The sequence below is a fragment of the Bombyx mandarina genome, chromosome 22 (genome assembly GCF_030267445.1).
Source record: "Bombyx mandarina strain Sakado chromosome 22, ASM3026744v2".
Lineage (NCBI taxonomy): Eukaryota > Metazoa > Arthropoda > Insecta > Lepidoptera > Bombycidae > Bombyx > Bombyx mandarina.
In genome coordinates this window covers 4,596,564-4,616,351 of record NC_143228.1, presented here as the reverse complement: position 1 = coordinate 4,616,351, position 19,788 = coordinate 4,596,564, and the positions used below count along the sequence as shown (strand labels likewise).

At 34.8% G+C, this 19,788-nt stretch overlaps 2 protein-coding genes across 3 annotated transcripts; one reads left to right on the top strand and one right to left on the bottom strand.

Annotated features, from left to right (window-relative positions):
* The first annotated feature begins 569 nt into the window (after positions 1-569).
* On the top strand, positions 570-9,232 carry p27K (27 kDa glycoprotein). 2 transcript variants are annotated; one of them, XM_028187272.2, is made up of 7 exons: positions 570-726; positions 3,250-3,341; positions 4,964-5,076; positions 7,037-7,200; positions 7,664-7,785; positions 8,471-8,611; positions 9,115-9,232. In XM_028187272.2, the coding sequence occupies exons 1-7, from the start codon at positions 687-689 to the stop codon at positions 9,124-9,126; spliced, it is 684 nt and encodes a 227-aa protein (XP_028043073.2). In that variant the 5' UTR covers positions 570-686; the 3' UTR covers positions 9,127-9,232. The 2 variants fall into 2 exon arrangements, with proteins under 2 accessions (XP_028043073.2, XP_089593229.1); XM_089737103.1 differs by lacking the exon at positions 9,115-9,232 and having other exon boundaries at positions 8,471-8,641.
* A 2,586-nt stretch (positions 9,233-11,818) lies between these two features.
* Positions 11,819-19,526, bottom strand: LOC114252203 (27 kDa glycoprotein). Its single transcript, XM_028186740.2, has 7 exons — positions 18,897-19,526; positions 18,383-18,555; positions 16,578-16,690; positions 15,824-15,987; positions 15,185-15,327; positions 14,268-14,408; positions 11,819-13,416 (listed from the first exon to the last, which is right to left on the bottom strand). Exons 1-7 carry the CDS (start codon positions 18,931-18,933, stop codon positions 13,324-13,326), a joined length of 864 nt encoding a protein of 287 aa, XP_028042541.2. The 5' UTR covers positions 18,934-19,526; the 3' UTR covers positions 11,819-13,323.
* Positions 19,527-19,788: the final 262 nt, after the last annotated feature.

Below are 19,788 nucleotides of genomic sequence, written 5' to 3'. Positions count from 1 at the left end.
TGTCATTGACGATCAGACGAACTCAAACAAACCCGTGTGCTTAGTGAGAATTTTTTAACGTTCTGGATAGCGTAAAAGTTAACCCAATTTTTTTTTTTTTTTTATTGCCTTTGTACGCAGACGAGCATACGGTCCACCTGATGGTGAGTGGTTACCGTCGCCCATGGACTTCAGCAATTCCAGGGGCAGAGCCAAGCCGCTGCCTACCATAAAAAAATGTAGGTAAACGATCCCATTCCATACAAATATGAGCTAACTTTTACGCTATCGAGAACATTAAAAAACACGCACTAAGCAAACAGGTTTCAGCCGGATAATGGAATTCATAGGTGCCACCAAGAGAATTCCATCACCCACTACAGACATCAGGTCGAAGACACTTTAGTATTGACAACTATACTGCTCTTCAAACCGTAATTCTAGTGCTGATACTACCAAAACGGAACTGATTCGCAGTAAAAATATGTTATAAGCCCTTGTGAACTTAAAATATCAATAATTTTATTTGGCGTTACAAATATTCGCGATTCAAAAAGTCCTCCTCCAAATAATATAAGCTAGTTGGTGGCGATTGTAGTCGCCAACATTGACTCATATCAGTAAACGGAGTATATAATGTGCAGCGTTTTAACTGGAACCCCAGTGCGTGTCCAACCTTTCGAAGTCGAACAAGTTTCTTTGTTACAATGATGTGGAAGACTGTCTTGATAACGATTTTCGCTGCCGGTGAGTTTATCGAACATTTATATATTTATTTCAGGAATTGTTTTTTTTTTCGGTATTTTATTTTATCAACATAACCGCAGATAAGAGGTACCATTCCCGACTGACGTCACAGTGTCAATTTAATTGATAGCACGCAAACATTTCAGTTTCCAAGGAATTACATTTTTGTGCTAGATCTGGTACTAGAATTCACCTTTTGCGTTTGAGGAGTCACTCGCTGTTGAAGACAAAATCTATCAGTTCTTCCGTCTTTGTAGTTCAGCGGAAGGCAAGACAAGAGAAACACAAAACAACCATGCCTTATTAATGAAGATTTTAGTTGAATTTTTAATGTGACTTTTATACATGGTAATATTACGATAATTTGCATTTAAATTATGATAAAACACATCATTTTTATCTTAATCTTATATAGATCGTTATAGTATATTATTTTTGTAATTTAATCGCACTTTACCGGTCTGCTTCTATGCGTAATATAATAAATAGTGTTGTTATATACATAAATATAAATATCGTGGTATCTCACTCATTTTCAGGTTCTCTTAATGATCGAAATTCGACCATAACTATTGGGATCTTAAGACTTAGGTCTTCATTAAATCGTTTATAATTGTTCATTTGCATAATAGTAAGCTCCTCTTATGACGTGGTCTAAGATTCAACTTAAAATTTTTATTAATTCCGAATATGTACGGAAATTTAATAAATACAATAATGTCAACCCAGCTCTGAACTGTAAAATTTCTTATTTAAATAGACTAATTTGTTAGATTAGTATCAACACAATTAGACAAACGACAGGCGAAGGCATAGAATCCATACAAACAAACAGGTCTATGAATATTTATTTTAGAAAAGCGTTGAAATGTTTAACACAAATTAGTCGAACAAAAAAAAAACTTCCGTGCCTAATTTCCAAATCGTGGTTTTTTGTGTTTTATACTATATAAAATTTTATACTATATATCTATATTAAGGACATTTTAAATGATCTAGTTGAAAAAAAAATTGAGTGTCTCGTTTTATGCAAATGATATGTTGAGTACTGCACTTGTCCGAACGGATACGTGAGTCCGGCAGTAAACTCAGAGCCCCTATTTCCTGAGCGGGTTGCCATCATCCCATTTACCAATTAACTCGATTAAGACGATCACTCAACTCGGTCGCTCGTAAGCTGGTACGTTATTTTTTTAATCAATCGATGCTCGAAATTTAAAGGTTATTTTTTTTTTAAATACAATAGTAGCAGTAAAATTTAATGGCGGCAATTCTAAAAGGCTTTTTTTATTTCTTTTTTTTATATAATTTTAGACAAATTTACTTCGTTTTTTCGCTTGTTTTTTGTACGTCATGGGCTTACTTCAAACTTAGTTAAGGTAGATTACTAATTTAAGATTGCAAAATGAAATAGCCGATAAGTTTATCTAGGAGCAATGAATGTCATTAAGTTTTTAATGAAAGACGATGATATTGCTATGTTGTTATTCACAAAATACAAAAGTATCTGCAAGACACATGATAAGTGTTTATTACGAGATAAATGTGTACATAGGTTAACGAGCATTTATTTGATAAACTCTACCACATAAACAGCAATATCCGTTGAATGGTAATTAAATGGAACAATAAAAGTTTTACTTTAATTATTATTTGATTTAGATAACAAGTTTAGAGTCATTAATGTTGCTATCTGCTAATTCTTATTGCTAGAATATAATACTTAATTTTGAGTTCTGTTATTACAATAATAGAAAAATAAGTAATAATAATATTGGAAGGGAATATCGTTAGGTAGTCGAATAATCACCAAACAAAGAGAGTCCACGTTCACCTGCTTGTAACAAAAACAGTGATAGACTGAAAAACCCTACGATAGCAGGCGGTAAGAAAAAATTAGGTCAAACAAGACGCCATGCGGAATGTCTATTAAATTTGGCAGCCGTCGCGAGTTTCTTACAATATGACATACACACTTACGAGAGATATACGAATATTTTTAGTAGTACGAAACCGAAAAATAAGTACATACATATTAAATAATGTCTTATTCACACATTTATGTCACATTTTTGCAAAATACGACGTCTATAAAATTATTACAGCAAATTTTACTATATCCGTAATTAGAATTTATGACAACGTCAACAAAACTATTGGAAATCGAAGCCAAAACTTTAAAATGATGTGGCGACGGTAGGTATATTTGTACGATGGAAGGGCTGTCCTAGCGTCATTGAAAAATGAGTTTGTTGATGTACCTAAAGCTTGTGGCATACCTACTCTTTTGGTTTCCATTTTTTTCTCGAATCGTCACAGATATCGTGCTAGCCAAGATCAATTGGATGCTAAGAAAGTGTAATAACGTTTCTACCACTAATTATTCACCCAAACAGCTTAGCTTAGCTGCATCATCTAATCTAAAGAGTGAAAACAATTTTGGTCGTAATAGTATAAGACATTATTTGGTTTGTCAGACCTTTTGTAGTAAATAAATTTTCACATAGGTAATATTATTTACAGGTGTGTTGGCTGATGACTTTAATCAGATTACAGCGGTTGTGACCTCGCAATGCACCAAGAACAATGCCGAAGACAAAGTCCCTGAAGTTGAAGTTAGTTACTGTTTTCATATTATTATTTGAAAGACTAGATTATTAGTTTATATTATAATATTGCTCATTTAAATAAATGAATGGTTAACTTCGCGGTGACGAACACGAAGATGTTATCTACACATATGATAAATTTAAAAAAGCTATTACAGAAATAGCTGCGTAGAGGTTTAGGTGCAGTTAAAAATTGAACTGCATACGACCCTATATACACAGATTACAGTTAAAAATTGCACTGCATCAGTTGTTATACACACACAAGTAGGTACACTTAAAATGATGCATAAAGTCAACGACCTTGTGTGACAGCCGGGTGCGACCAACCGATTTCGTTTTAGATTGTGGGTTAACGATGCTATGACGGCAGGGACTGACTTGGCTCCGCCCCTGGCGTTCTCACTGAGTCACGCTTCCAATCCGGTGGTAGATTCTGCGAATCTTGCTCTTGCTAGGGCCAGTGTAAGCAATACCAATAATAGTTACTGGTGGTAGGACTTCATGTGAGTCCGCACGGGTAGGTACCACCACCCCGCCTATTTCCACCGAGAAGCAGTAACGCGTTTCGGTTTGAAGGATGGGGCACCCGTTGTGACTTTACTGAGACCTTAGAATTTATATTTCAAGGTGGGTGGCGCATTTACGTTGTACATGTCTATGGGCTCTAGTAACTACTTAACACCATGTGGGCTGTGAGCTCGTCCCCCACCAAAGCAAAACAAAAAAACACAAGTAAAGTTAAAATCAACTGAAGCATAAAGTCAACGACCTTGTGTGACAGGCGGGTGTGACCAACCGATTTCGTGAAAGATTGTGGGTTCACGATCCTATGGCGACAGGGACCGACTTGGCTCCTCCCCTGGTGCTACTGATTCCCTTGAGCGACAGTGAACACTTCCCATCAATTGCTAAAATTATAAATGTTTGTGCAGATGAATAGCGCTTTATGTTTATATTATTACCATTTTCGTTTTCCCCACTGACCTGTCCATGAAACACACTCGCACTGAAGCTCTGTGTGCTTAGTGCGAGTTTTTTGACGTTCTCGATAGCGTAAAAGTTAACCCAATTTTGTATACAGTTGGAACAGCGCCCCTAGCGGCAAACGTACACAAACGATCCCATTCCATACAAATACGAGCTAACTTTTACGCTATCGAGAACGTCAAAAAACTCGCACTAAGCACACTGATATCAGTATAGCGTCTCGATTACCATTAAGAAAGAGGGCGACGTAGCGATTTTGATCGGAAAGTAGGAAAAAAACTGATAAAAACCTAAAACTTCACTTAATTTAACTGACAAAAATCTAAAACTTAACTTAACTGACAAAAACCTAAAACTTTTGTACAAACTTTTATGGGAGAAGAAAACAGTCTGTGGAAAACCTCCACCTTTAATACATCCGGATCCTTTTTACTACTATAAATGAAGGCTCTTTCAGTAAGCTGTATTAAGATATTATGAATGAAGAGAAAGTAAAACTAACTTTGATAAAATCTAGTGATCGTGAGAAGCTATTAAACAATTTAAAAACAGACTAATTTTGTTATTTGTTTAACACGGGTGCTCCAAAAATGATGAAAAATTGTAAAAAAAGTTAAAGATTTCATTACTGATTGCAGGCAGCATTGCGTACCTTTGGAAACTGCCTCAAGGGACTGGTCGATTTAAATGTTCTGAAAACCGAAATTGAAGAAGCCAAGCCAAACGGTGCACTCGACGAGGTTTTCAAGAAGTGAGTTTTTGAATTTAATATCTAATAACAAAAATTTTCAGCACAAAAGTTTAGGTATGTAAAATTTAGGTATGTTCTGCTTGATTTTGTTAATGAACTTAGATTTTTGGGTAATGTAGTTCAGAATTGAAAAAAAAAACAAATTGCGATTAACTTAATTATTTTTAATACGCTTTTATTCGCTTCAGACGTATGTATGTTAGTAGGTATGTAACGGAATCTTTGAACATGATTTTGACCCCCTTCAAAAAGTCGGATTAACTCGAAATTTGGTATACTTATTAAGGACCGATGACAATTCAATATTAAAAAAAATATTGAAAAAATCGAAATTCAACAAAAAAATGAAAAATAAATAGTTTAACAAAACTAACAAAATACGCTTTTATAGAAAATCCAACTAAAAAATAGAAAATATAATTTGAATTAAAAATAGTGTAATAAAAAATGACTTTGTTGTAAAAAAACCGTGGGGTGCATGGTATCAGTAGTTAGAAAATATTTTATGAACAGATAAGAGTAGAAGGGTTATTTTGATAATATCCTGAAAAGCACCCCACGCTTTTTTTACAATAAAATCATCTTGTCTTACACTATTTTTAATTCAAATTTATTAAAATTTATTTAAAACTAGCTGACCCGGCAGACTTCGTAGTGCCTCAATCGATAAATAAAAGACCTAAACTTTTGCATAAAATAAACTTAAAATAAACAAAAGGAATCCGTCCGATTTTCATATTTATCTACCTTTTAAGCCTTCTCTGGACTTTCATAAATAATTCAAGACCAAAATTAGCTAAATCGGCCCAGCCGTTCTCGAGTTTTAGCGAGACTAACGAACAGCAATTCATTTTTATATATAGAGATAATATATTGTCGGAACGACTTGACAGTTTTCAGTATTTATCTCAGCCGTTAGCTTCCAAGGGAACTTGATATTTCAAATATGTATATAAATATACCTACACCTGATGATGAGTGGTTGCCGTCGCTTATGGACGTCAGCAATGCCAACAGACAGACCGAAGTCGCTATCTACCGTTAATATAGGCAGTCGAACTCACAGCCAACTCTTGTGTCAAGTAGTCACCTACCGTGAAATTGTAGATCGAAGTCTCAGCTGTATATTTACAATCTTGATTTACTGAAATGCATAATTTGCATCCCGGTTAAAACACACAGGATGGTTGTACAAAGCCATATGTGTGACAATATGCCCTATCACCAGCCTGTTATTGTAAATTTTACGGATTTCTTTAGTATTTACTGGTGGTAGGACCTCTTGTGAGTCCGCGCTGGTAGGTACGGTAGGCAGCGGCTTGGTTCTGCCCCTGGCATTGCTGAAGTCCATGGGCAACGGTAACCACTCACCATCAGGTGGGCCGTATGCTCGTCTGCCTACAAGGGCAATACCTTTTTCTGCCGTGAAGCAGTAATGCGTTTCGGTTTGAAGGGTGGGGCAGCCGTTGTAACTATACTGAGACCTTAGAGCTTATATCTCAAGGCGGGTGGCGCATTGACGTTGTAGATGTCTATAGGCTCCAGTAACCACTTAACACCAGGTGGGCTGTGAGCTCGTCCACTCACCGAAGAAATAAAAAAATTATAAAAAAATAGTATTATTAGCAGAAAGACTGGATGGACTGACCCTGGGTGGGTTCATCAAGTTGCATGTTCTACATACCTATACTACTTGATGAGGCTGCCAGGGACGGAGTTGATAGATTTACTTAAATACAGTTCTTAAGTTATTTGTAATACTAACACACTATGAGACTATGATGTCTTGAAATAAAATATTTATATTCATTTTATTATATGACTCAATATTACTTTTCATCATGAAAATTATTCGTAAACACGTGCGATGCGTCTCGACATTAGTTTTACGTTTAGGACTTCATTACTAACCAGAGGTAAAGCAATAATTTTGTTAATTATTAACCCAAATATACTTTAGGTACTGTGACAAGAGTGCTCAACTGAAAGGCTGTATCAGCTCGGTGCTGCAGGGCGTGCGTCCTTGTGTAGGCAACGACTATGCGAACCACATCAATGATGCCCAAAACAGTACCAATCAACTCATCGACTTTGTGTGCTACAAGGACGGAGACCGGATTGCTTGTGAGTGAATTTTTAAGCAACATATTTGGGTTTTTTTATTGCTTAGGATGAGTGGACGAGCTCATGGCCCCATGGTGCGCCTTACGTGATACCTTAAGTGATTATCGGATCTCATAAATGCCGCCACCCTCCTTAAGACACGAGTTCTAAGTCTCCGTTTTTATAGTACAACGACTGTTCTTCAAACCAAAACGCATTACTGCTTCACGAATGAAATTGGCGGGATGGTACCTACCCATGCGGACTCACAAGTGGTCCTACCACCAGTAATTACGCAAATTATAATTTTGCGGGTTTATTTTTTTATTACACGATGTTATTCCTTCACGTATTTCATTAGAAAAATTGGTACCCGCCTGCGTGATTCGAACACCGTTGCATCGTTAGATACGAATGCACCAGACGTATTCTCCTTTAGGCCACGACCACTGCTTACTAATGTTTTATTATTCTACCTATCCAGTGTTCATCGCGGAAGGCGGCCCTGAGTGCTTCCAGCAAAAGACTGAGAATCTCAAGACATGCTTTTTAAATTTGAAACAGAGCTTCCCCACTGTGGAATCCGCCAATAACTTGAGCCTTGTTGTATGTTTTTTTTAAATTATTATTGCTTAGATTGGTGGACGAGCTCACAGCCCACCTGGTGTTAAGTGGTTACTAGAGCCCATAGACATCTACGATGTAAATGCGCCACCCACCTTGAGATATAAGTTCTAACGTCTCATAGTATAGTTACAACTGCTGGCCCACCCTTCAAACCGAAACGCATTACTGCTTCACGGCAGAAATAGGCAGGGTGGTGGTACCTATCGTGTTGTTGTAAGCTGTAACGAATTCTTCTTTCTCTTGTCAACCCTCCTATAATTTATTGTTAAACATCTCATGAAAAATAACTCCGAAGTCTTTATTATTGAATTACGTGTTTATCACACATTAAGCCGGTCATCGTTCTCGTCGAACCCGTCGCTTGCGACGAAGGGCTCGACGAGTAAATTAACCCACAGACACAGCCCACTGAGTTTCTAGTCGGATCTTCTCAGTGGGTCGCGTTTCCGATCCGGTGGTAGATTCTGCGAAGCACGGCTCTTGCTAGGGTTCGTGTTAGCAACGTAGTCAGGTTTGAGCCCCGTAAGCTCACCTACTAGTTAAGGTTATGCTGATATAGCCTCTCAAGTCTATCAGCTTAGGTAGGAAAAACAAAAAAACACATTAAGTTACGAAAAATTTAATCGTCATCTTTTATCGATTAAGTAATGATCGTGTTATATAGGAAAAATGCGCAAAAGTTGATGAGATGACCTCCTGTATCGTGAAATCCCTCGAAGAGTGTTCCACACCGACACCCGCTAACATGGCGGAATCACTGATCAAGTTCATGCGCAAAGAATCTCCTTGCCACACCGCTCTGCCCGTGAGTATCGTTTAAAATTATCTTGTTCTCGCTTTATTTCAAAAAATATACTCGTAGTTATATTTTTGGATAGGTTAAGATAATACTATCCGTACTCGCCCGCTTCGCTGCGCATTTAAAATTAACATTATTATTTATTGTCATTATTATTAGGGAGTCCAACACTCATATAAATATTAACCTATCCAAGTTTTAAAGTCAATCGGATGCATGGTTCAGTTGTTATAACGGAACATCCGTAAAAACCACTGTAGATTTATATATTAGTATAGATTTAATGACAAACTTATTTCTAAAATACATTAATTACTACTATCTATCTGTAAATTTATGTAGGCTAATAATAAACTAAGTGCCTGTTAACTTTTGGAAACGAAGCTAAGAACTAAAATTCGTTTGATTCTATCGTTAATTTTATCAAGTCCATTTAATAAACATACGCTGCAGAATGAATCATCGGGATTTTTTCAATGAAAATAATTCTTGCTTTACTTTTTTTACAGAAGACAGACTGATTGCACCGTCGGACTTCTTTCCGTTAATACTAGTGCCATCACAAAATTAATGACCTTTGAAAGCTTCTTTCAAATAAATTTTAGATAAGAAATCTTTTACAAACAACATTTTGTTTTATTTTATTCATACCTCCTTATAAACTAACCTTTTTTGAAATTTAATGTGTTTACAGTGCCAATTTGAATCTTCTCCGTAAGATGGATTCGGTCAAAAACAATTCATACGTATCTGTAGTCATGAGGTATCTTCTATTTTAATAAAAATAAGTTTATATGCGTTCCTAGGTCTATAATACTATTGTTTCTTCATTGTGAAGTAATTTGTGAACGTAGCTCACTGAGTTTCTCGCCGGATCTTCTCAGTGGGTCGTGTTACCGATCCAGTGGTAGATTCTGCGAAGCACTGCTCTTGCTAAGGCCAATGTTAGCAACACTTCCGGTTTGAGCCCCGTGAGCTCAACTACTAGTTAAGGTTACGCTGAAATAGCCTAACAAGGCTATCAGCATAGCTAGGAAAAAAAGTTACGTGTTAAGTACGTATTTCATTAGGAAAAATGGTACCTGTCTTCGGCTATTGAATACCAACAGCATATTAGCATCGCTTGATACTAGTACACCGGATATATCACCCTTTAGGCCACGACTTCATCAGGACAGGCAAGCTCAAATTCAACTCACCTGTTTGTGTGGAGGATTGGTGGGTTTTGGAGCCCACAGATCCTGAGAAGTTCAGCGCCCTCTAGAAATGAGGTCAAAGTCAGGAGTGGATTCAATGATTGCAATTACAGTTAAAATAGAGTGATGGCAACAAACCTTGCATATAATACCACCAATTCGAGGCAAATTTCAGATAAAATCGATATATGGTCTAGGTATGATAGTGTTAAAAAAAACCAAATTATTGCAACCCACATTTATTTTTCTACTAATACATAGCATTGTATACGCATTTCATAAAACAATTGTCGATACATTAACGGTGCGCGTTACTTTTACAGAAACACTATAGAGATCAGGTACTGAATTGTTCATATGAGATTGTGTAACAACACTACGTCGATAAGTTATAAAATATATAAAAAATAACTCATCGTATGCTGTCAAACTACTACTATTTGGCAATAATAATTCAATAGCAACGCGCAAAATTTATAACGAAAAATCATTATTTACTTTCATTTAAAATCGTCTAAAACATATATATATATATATATAAAAAGTACAAAACTAAAAATTTATATGTCTTAATATTACCAACACTTTGACAAACAAATAATTAAATGTGAAATGACTAACATTATTGGAATTAAAACGAACAAATCACCGCACTAGTAATTGAAGTAAGAGGATTCCAAACGAATTCAAATTAATAATGGTTAGTAACGTTGAGAAAATATCTACACGTTAGAGCCATAATGTCTGATGTCTGGTTTTTATTGTTGTTCTAAATGTCACTGTATCTTATTGATTGCATGCAGACCAAATTAAGCCAAAAAAGTTATAGACGAGAACGGTTGAGTTCACAAAACACACACGTGATTTCATATTGTACTTAATGTTATATATCTATTTATTGTATATTTTGTTGAATAATGTGTTATTAATAGTACACCGCAACATAACTGCTGTATCTTTCTTTATATTTTCCAGAATTATATAATATTTTTCTATGCAATGGAAAACTGATAATACTATAAACAGTTACTGATGGTTAAACAGCCAAAATATTCTTTTTACAAAACATTATTAATTGGCCAATGTGTAATAGCCCCAGTAAAGCGAGCACATGGATAATCCTCTTACTTCTATTATCGTCAATAAACCAAAAAAGAAAAAAAACATCAAAAACCACAATATTCTTACGTCACTATTCTTATGTCAAACACTGTCAAATGTCATTTGTCATGTTCGGAAATGCAGCATTAAAAGTCAAATGTCAATTAATTTTTTTTATAAAGATTCGTTGCAAAAATATATTTATACTATTAAATATTAAAAAGCTTTATATAAATGGAAGATTGAGTACACATTGGCCTATATTTATCACGTTTTATTGGTATTTGATGTTCTATTATAAATGACATGTTTCTGCGGAAGAACATTTTAATTCTGTAGTATCAATAATTAATGCCATGTGTAAAACCGGACATAAGTATTTTTGATTAAACTTTAAGTAACAATAAACGTCAGCCGATGATCCGTTTGTTTGAGGGATCATATCAGTACCAAAGTTTTTGTTCCAAACAATACAACAGCACCAATGTAAGCTTAAAATACTTAAAAGTATTGAAAACATTATGATTAACGGTGAAATTAATGAACAAGTAATTAAGCTGTAAATAATGAGATTTTTAGGAGTTTCCATAATCAAATCTATTAGGAATTCTAAATTCAGTATATCTATCAAGCTGGCTCCTAGCAAACTTGATTTTAAGCACAAATATCACGAATCATAATAACGTACATATATCAATACATTTATTGTGTCAAATTGGTTATTTCTGAATATAAAAATTAAGTAAAAAAAAATCTTACGTTTTCATTAAATGGATGATAAAAGTGGAATGTAAATTGGTAAAATTTTGTTCGACTTGTACTATGTAGTTTAAAAAGTCAATATTTAAAAAAATGCTTCTAAATGTATAACGATTACACGGATATGTTATAATAATGTTACTCCGGTAAGAGTAACGCCATCTATCGCCGAATAATCGAACGAATATCGAAGGATCTAGTAGCACCTAGAACGCACGAGAAGCACAACGCCAGAAGCGAATTGAGAGTTTTAAAATGTTTGTTGCGTTCTAAGTGTTGAATACAGTTTTTAGTTGTACTTTGGTGGAATTTTATTTATCTCGAACTCCAGCGCGTAACAATAATGTAGACACAAAACACAGGGTGTATTGGATCACTTCCAGAAAACGAAAACTAATAGGGTTGATGAATTTTGGTTTCGAAAGACAGATACACCCTCTATGTAGCTGTACAGTAAAATATCCGTTTTCGCGTTTCCTTCATTCGCGTTTTCACTATTCGTGGATAAAAAAATGATGCCCAATTCCTATATTCGCGGCTAAATATTAATTCATTCGCGCATCTAATAGATCCATTGATAAAAAGGATTCCAATATATCAAGGTATCCAACTGAATATCCTTTGTATGCGCACTTTTCCATATTGATTGTTTTTGTATTCACCACACATTTACTGAACATATACCCCGCGAATAAAGAGCTTTTACTGTACAAATTTAAAATGCATTCGTTTTTTGTATAGAAGACATGAGTGGATGAAGGGGTTAGGTACCATTTTTAAGATTTTTGTGTTTTTACATTAACTGAAGATGTTATGTGCCTATAAACCATATTAGACCTTAAAATTCCGGGTTTAAAGGCTATTTTTAAAAATTGCATGTGATGAAGAATTTATGTACGAAGCTAAAGTACAAATAACAAAAGTTTGTTGTCCGTTTTCTCAAAATTAACAAATTGTATCATATCCCCTTTCATCCACTCATGTCTTCAATTGCTGTGTTTCTGCACAGTTCGTTGTTAGGTTTACATTAACTTTAGAACTAATTTCGTTTCTGTATATAACAGTGCCCGACAAATTGAGTTATCACCGATGAAATCCCGTTTACACTTAGAAACATAAAAATAGCATTTACTAGTAATGATAATATAATCTATGATAATGGCTACAATAGCTTTTTTTTACTTAGGCGACACTATTAAAACTACATTTATTCTACAATCTATCAGATATGGTAATGGCAGATAAATCTCAGTAACCACAATAAGAGTTTCTATAAACATCAGATCGCATTAAGTAAACGCAATTAGTTGGATTTGACTACAGAACTATAGATTTCTGTAGAATATGTGTTTTATTAAAATTTGTTCTTATTCGCAGTGACTCGTCGATACCAAAAAAATAACTACAGGTAATAAACGCTATAATAGTCTTACGGACACTTAAACTTCGCATTTAATTTCTAGACATCAATAAAATTATTTGATATAATATTATGTAGGTTAATATAATAATATAATATCATTAAATCTGGTACTATTATTTCTATGAATCATTGATGAGCTCAATTCAGATAAGGGAAACGGTTTTTAAATTTTATAGCTTAACTCTCATTGCGTTTACTGTCCGAGTTCGACTCATTGATTGACGGAACGTTCTAGAATTCTAGACTAGAGCAACGGCCAAAAGTCCCATTGCGACAGTAGCCATTTTCGCGAACAACACGTCGGCAGAATCGGGGGCATTCTCCTCAGCTTTCTGTAAAATAGCCGACAATTTCTTTAGCTTTACTATTGTATTGTCATGTTTGCAGAAGCAGACACAGCCCACTGAGTTTCTCGCCGGTTTTTCTCAGTGGGTCGCGTTTCTGATCCGGTGGTAGATTCTGCGAAGCACGGGTCTTGCTAGGGCCAGTGTTAGCAACGTCCTCATGTTTGAGCCCCGTGAGCTCACCTACTTGTTAGGGTTACGCTGAAATGTCCTCCCAAGGCCAAGTTTAAGTAGAAAAAAAAAAAAAGAATCGGTACAAATAAAGTCGTAATCATCATCAAAACTAGATACACAGATGCGATATCAGTACTGCGGTCACCACTTAATACTAGATGTATCGTCTGCATCGTATCTACAGGAATAAAACTGCATAAGAACATTGTAATAAAATGAAGGTGAAAAAGAAGTCTTTGTTTTGTTCAGCGCGTGTTATGTTAAAATCTTCTATACATATAAATAAAATTGGAGTGTCTGTTTGTAATATTGAAATAACCGCTTCTTACTACATGCATATTAAGAAAATATATATACGGTACATACACCAAAATAACATTTTTTTACAATTTTTGTCTGTCTGTCTGGCTGTTTGTTCCGGCTAATCTCTGGAACGGCTGGACCGATTTTGACGAGAATTCCACTGACAGGTAGCTGATGATATAAGGAGTAACTTAGGCTACTTTTTTAGACTAGCTTCGCTTCGCGGCGTCACCCGCGGTACGACAATAACCGGGGATTACATCGCAGGACTCCGCTATCAATAATAAAATTTAATGTTTCTGAAGCGAAGCGAGAGCGGGTCGCTAGTTATATATATGTATATATAATATAAAAGTACGTACCAGATACGCCTTGCAGGGAGTCTTCTTGACCAGGAACTTGAAGAGCGAGTCGACGATGTTAGCGGCGGCCGGCTTCTGGCACGTCTCCAGCACCTTCACCACGCAAACTTGCGTTACGGACATCTCCTTGCATTGCTTCTCCTGCAATTCACCAGCATCAGATATATTGCGGTATTCAGGTATCAGCTATATGCGGTAGGCAGCGGCTTGGCTCTGTCCTTGGCATTAGCTGACGTCCATGAGCGACGGTAACCACTTACCATCAGGTGGGCCGTATGCTCGGCTGACTGCCTGGGCAATTAAAAAAATCGGTTGTCTGTAAAGTCGGTTTACTGACGATAGTTGAACGTGACAACGTCATAAGAAAATACTGATGGAATGGTTTCATTTTTCAATTATCGCAATTATCGTTGCTATTAACAATTGACACCACATTCACTTTTCACTGAACTTCATACTTGACGAAAACATGTAAATGTATTATTGTATAGCAGCTGTCCACGCGGATGCATCGCTCACTCAAGTAGGAGAGAGACAGATGTCGAACGCTGCCGAACGCGGAGGCCGATTGTGCCTCTTTGTCGCTCGTTGTGCGCTCTCGCTTGCACTTCAAGCCTTAAATGGAACGCCTCAGAGCGAGGTAACGCCGCATGAGTCATGTTTTTTCGTGCGCGCAGCCGGCTCCATCGAATTATAAGACGTTGTCACGTCAAAAAATTTCCATATAATAAGCTACTCCATCGGTTTGCTGAAGCTTTATCCGATTGTGCAACGCTATACTTAAATTCCCAATTATTTCGACTACATTTATAATATTAAACGAGTGAGTTCTCACAGGTTCAGTTTAGCGCTATAACCGGCTATGTAATTTGGCCAGTACAACTGTTGATTAGTGAACAATTTGTTTCAAAACTTACATCAAAGGATAAAGTTGGTAAATTGTCGGGAGATAAAGAGTTCAAATCAAAGTTAGCGTTCTGTCCCGCTGTCTGATTGTAGCACTTCTGCAAGTCAGACTGCTTCTCTTGAAAACATTCCGCTCCTCCTTCAGAGATGAACACTAAAACAATATTCTCATTAACATTTGATTAATCTAAGAAACCGGTCTTATTTACGTGAACATATCTTTATTGAGATCAAAATAAATTGACTACCTCAGTTCCGAGCAACAAGTCAAAATTTGTCCTTGAGAAAAACTGGAAATTAATTAATTCTTTGGTCGTTGGCGTTTTTTTTAAATTGATTATTTAATTTATTTAAAATGTTGTCTAATTATGCTTAATTATATAGTAAAAATTACATATGCTTTTTTGTGACAATAGCATTTTAAATGGGTTTATTTATAAAATACAAATAATAATGTACAAATATATTAGGTAGTTGTCTATCTGAAATAGTCACCTTTAAACCAGAGCATTAGTTCGGCAGAATTACTCAGGATATACCTGGGGAACCTAATCCTTACACCAAATATGATGAAATGAAACATGATACAACACGAGGGTTATTGTCATTATCTATTAAATCTGTCAAATCTATCAAAAAATATTACTGACATGCAATTCTATCACCGTCTTTGAAGCAAACGAAGTCAGCCAGTTCTCGGGACACATTGTATACTGTGTTGAGATGATCTCGCTCTTTAACTGTAAAGCACGGCTTAGAAGCATCCAGCATAGTTGTGAAACAATTCATGAAGTTTGTCTTCTTTAAGCAGTACCTACACAGGAAAAATATGTAATTCGAATTTTACTTAAGAAAACTACAGCATATATGATACCGGATGCTGTCACGGATGACTAACATGTTATTTGTCGACATTTAAATATTTTGCTAACTGATAACAGAACGACGAAATAAACCATGAAACTGGCTTTAATTATTTCTACGACTTTCTGAAATCCAAATAATCATTTTAATAATTTTCAAAAGTACTATATTTATAATTTATTATACAAAAGAATGTTATATTCATATTTAATAACAATTGAGGCTAATACAAGTTGTCTGTATTCTACTTCTACATAACCTTTGTCTGTATTTGTGCAGCAACACAATCATGTGTTTCAGGTTGAAATTTAAATTGTGATCACATTTCTCAGATAGGATATGATGTCTTAGGACTCAGGTTACCACTTTATACCAGATGAGCAATGGATTAATAAGAGGGCATTTCTTCTAAGACAAGATTTGAAAGTTTAATTTTATTGCATTGAAATATACGCTTTGTGACAGAAATAGGCAATCAACCTATGTGGTTTAAATAACCATCATCAACACTAATAATGGAAAACACAAAAAAATGTTCACTTTTTGAAGACTTCATCGATCATTCCATTCGGTTTAGCTTCCTCTAACTCTTGCTGAAGTATCTCCATATTCACAAGGGTTTGCAGGCATGATGTCAACTGATTAAATGCATTCTGTAACAATTTTGTATCAATAAATCACAAAGTAAGATGCAAACTTAAGAAGAAATATTTTATTAGCTCATTATAGAAGATTCAAACCATGTCTATTCAAGTGTAGCCGTGACTGTGACTCTGGGTATCTTTAGCTAGAGCAACAAATTTTTCTTAACGCATTCATCCCTACTTGAATTTTACTATAATATTTACATTTTTAATTTTTGATTTACGTTCATAAAAAATATTATCAAGTGCACATGTATAATATACATACACTTCATGGAACTGACATATTACTCAACACTCATGCTTAATTTTGTAATTCAATCACTTAAATAATAAAACATAATAGTGGTATCTTCAATTAATATTCCCTCATAAACCTTTTCCACGCTCATCCCTAAAGACCTCTATTTATGGGTGCTGCCTCTGTATATTGAAGAGTAAGAGAACCATAACAAAAATAAGCTTCACCTCCCATTTAAAGGGGAATACAAAAAAGGGAAGTACAAAGCCTGTGTTCTCTCTCTAATTAATGCAAGGAAATGTTTTTTTTCCATCTTTACCTTAGTGTTTGGAATGAATATTGCAAAAACAATTGTTAAATTTTTTTTCATGGAAAATCACATGGTTTTCGAGAATAGTACACAAGGTTCTGGATTCTACTGTGATCTATAGGAAAACAAAACTCATACTACTAAATTAGTAAATACTCTATGATAGAAATAACATTTTTTATTATAAGTTTGAATGTTGTTATTGAGTTCATCATAAGCCATATCCTGTATTAGGTCAAAGACTATGCAAACAGAAACATTATAATATAATTAAATCATTATGCTAGTTGCCAATTAGTCGCAACATAACAAACAGCACGAAATAAGGTCAGTAGGGAATGATATGAGATTTTTAATTAGATGCAGAATTAAACAAATACAAGAGGAATTGTGAATCTGATGAGTTCATTTTTATTACTTATAGCTGATCTGGCAGACTTCGTAGTGCCTCAATCGATACATAAAAAACAAACAAAAGGAATCCGTCCGACGAGGGACACATGAAAGGGAAAACAAAATTGTTATTTTTATTTAATTCCTAGCATTTTCATATTTATCTACCTTTTAAACCTTCTCTGGACTTCCACAAATAATTAAAGAACAAAATTAGCCAAATCGATCTAGCCGTTCTCAAGTTTTAGCAAGACTAACGAACAGCAATTCATATTTATATCAACGCTTGAAAGGCAAACGTGACTAAGCGACAATGCGTGAACTTTACAGTAGACTAATTTAAAGTTGAAATACCTGAAAACAAAATTTATTTTAACGAATCTAGCTGTAGTAGAATCTAGCCAGTAGCTGTAAGATTGAAATTATTTTAATAGACCTAAAAATATATTTTTTTTGCGCATCGAATATGGTTAATACCTATCATTTATGTACAAAGCAGTTATTATCGCTTAGTCATGTTTGCCTTTCAAGCGTCGATATATATAGATTATAGATATATAAATATATTATACATAAAACGTTCGCAATTTAAAAAAAAGGAGTAAATTGAAAGTGGTATTGTTTCAGATACCAACATTAGCCTTTGTCTCGCTCTGACTTCGTTATGTACAACTCGGTAACTACTAGTAATTAAGAATTGACTGGATATCTATTCGATAAATAAAACGGATTTCAATTATAGGATATTTCCTCTTACATGTGCGTTATTAAAAGCTTCAGGTCCTCCATTTTGTTCACATTTATTTTTAAACACTTCTGTGGTTTTATTCTGATGTTCTTGGAGAGTAGTCTCATTCAAATTGTTCAGCAGTTCAGGAGGCAAGTTTAAACTATCCAGTAGAGCTTTCTCAGACTGTGCATATGCAGTTCCTAAAAATAGTAGAAATAGAATCAGTTCCAAATCTTAAATTTATAAGATCCATAATGAGTGAATAATTTATAATCTTTTATAAAGGTTTTTTAATTGTTCTTTCGTGTTACTTTTTCACCCAGTTAACTTCTTTGTTCTTTGTATACTTTTTTTTGAAGTATTTGATGTATCGTATTCATTTCCATTGTATTTATTTAAGGAATGGAAATGACCAATGGACCAGTAAAACTATTTCATGTGTCAGTCCATTTTTCTAATTACTTAATAACAATTTCAATTAGATTATATAATTTGTTTCTATCAGGATAAATATAAAAATATTTTACTGGTTAATACTTACCAATAATAGCAGACAAAATCAAAACTTTTAAATTCATTTTTATGTTTATTTTTTTATTAACAGTATTATAAAAAGCTGTAACTTTTTGTGTATTTAACGCGAAGTATTAATAATTATACCACTGACGGACTTTGGAATGTAACTCAGATTACCGTAATTAATGGATGGAAAATTAAATGCTAATGCAGGTTTAATTGCTTAGTGTTGTACCGATGTATCGAAATGAAAACATCGATGTTCTATTCGATTCCTCGATAAGATAAATTTCATTTCATTATTTAAATGAACACATGTCATTGTACAGTATAGCAGTAGATACACAATCTTTCCTTTTAGAATTAAATGAGAATGCACAAGCTCTAAAATGAAATACAACTAACACACATAAACGCACTAATAGTATTACTTTCTTGCTTAACACGTTAACAGTCCCTATACAAACGTTCCGAAACACGCCATATGTCCAAGTGTGATTATATATTTTTTGGCCATTATTCGATGTCCACTTATCGACTGATGCATTAAAAGTAACAAAATATGGTCGTTGACCCGGATATACCCATGTACAGCGGGCAGTACACGGACTTATGAATTAAATTACCGTGTACCCTTAACGTGTACCACAGACTCATGAGTGTTCTAGTAGACGTATGTACGGTTAGTTTATTATTATCGATGGTTCACTTCCTTGGCAGACTACTTTTCCGCCAATACATACCCTCGAACACATAAATATAACATGAAGATCTCTAGGCTATGGGCTGCAGAAGTTTACACTTGGGGATACCAAATTTACAATGATCAAAGTGTGCAAGTATTTGGTTTGGATACCGGAAGTATAGTAGTAACATTGGCAGAAGGCTTACTTGATGAAGGTCGCTGCATGATAACA

Excerpts from the sequence above, each read along its gene's own strand:
- LOC114252203 (XM_028186740.2), bottom strand. The coding sequence starts at position 18,933 with ATGAATTTAAAAGTTTTGATTTTGTCTGCTATTATTG. Across the intron at positions 15,988-16,577 it reads ATCGATGAAGTCTTCAAAAA|GTACTGCTTAAAGAAGACAA; the intron begins GTGAACATTTTT and ends TTTCCTGTGTAG. Across the intron at positions 13,417-14,267 it reads CTCCCTGCAAGGCGTATCTG|AAAGCTGAGGAGAATGCCCC; the intron begins GTACGTACTTTT and ends GCTATTTTACAG.
- p27K (XM_089737103.1), top strand. The coding sequence starts at position 687 with ATGATGTGGAAGACTGTCTTGATAACGATTTTCGCTGCCG. Across the intron at positions 5,077-7,036 it reads CTCGACGAGGTTTTCAAGAA|GTACTGTGACAAGAGTGCTC; the intron begins GTGAGTTTTTGA and ends AATATACTTTAG. Across the intron at positions 7,786-8,470 it reads CCAATAACTTGAGCCTTGTT|GAAAAATGCGCAAAAGTTGA; the intron begins GTATGTTTTTTT and ends CGTGTTATATAG.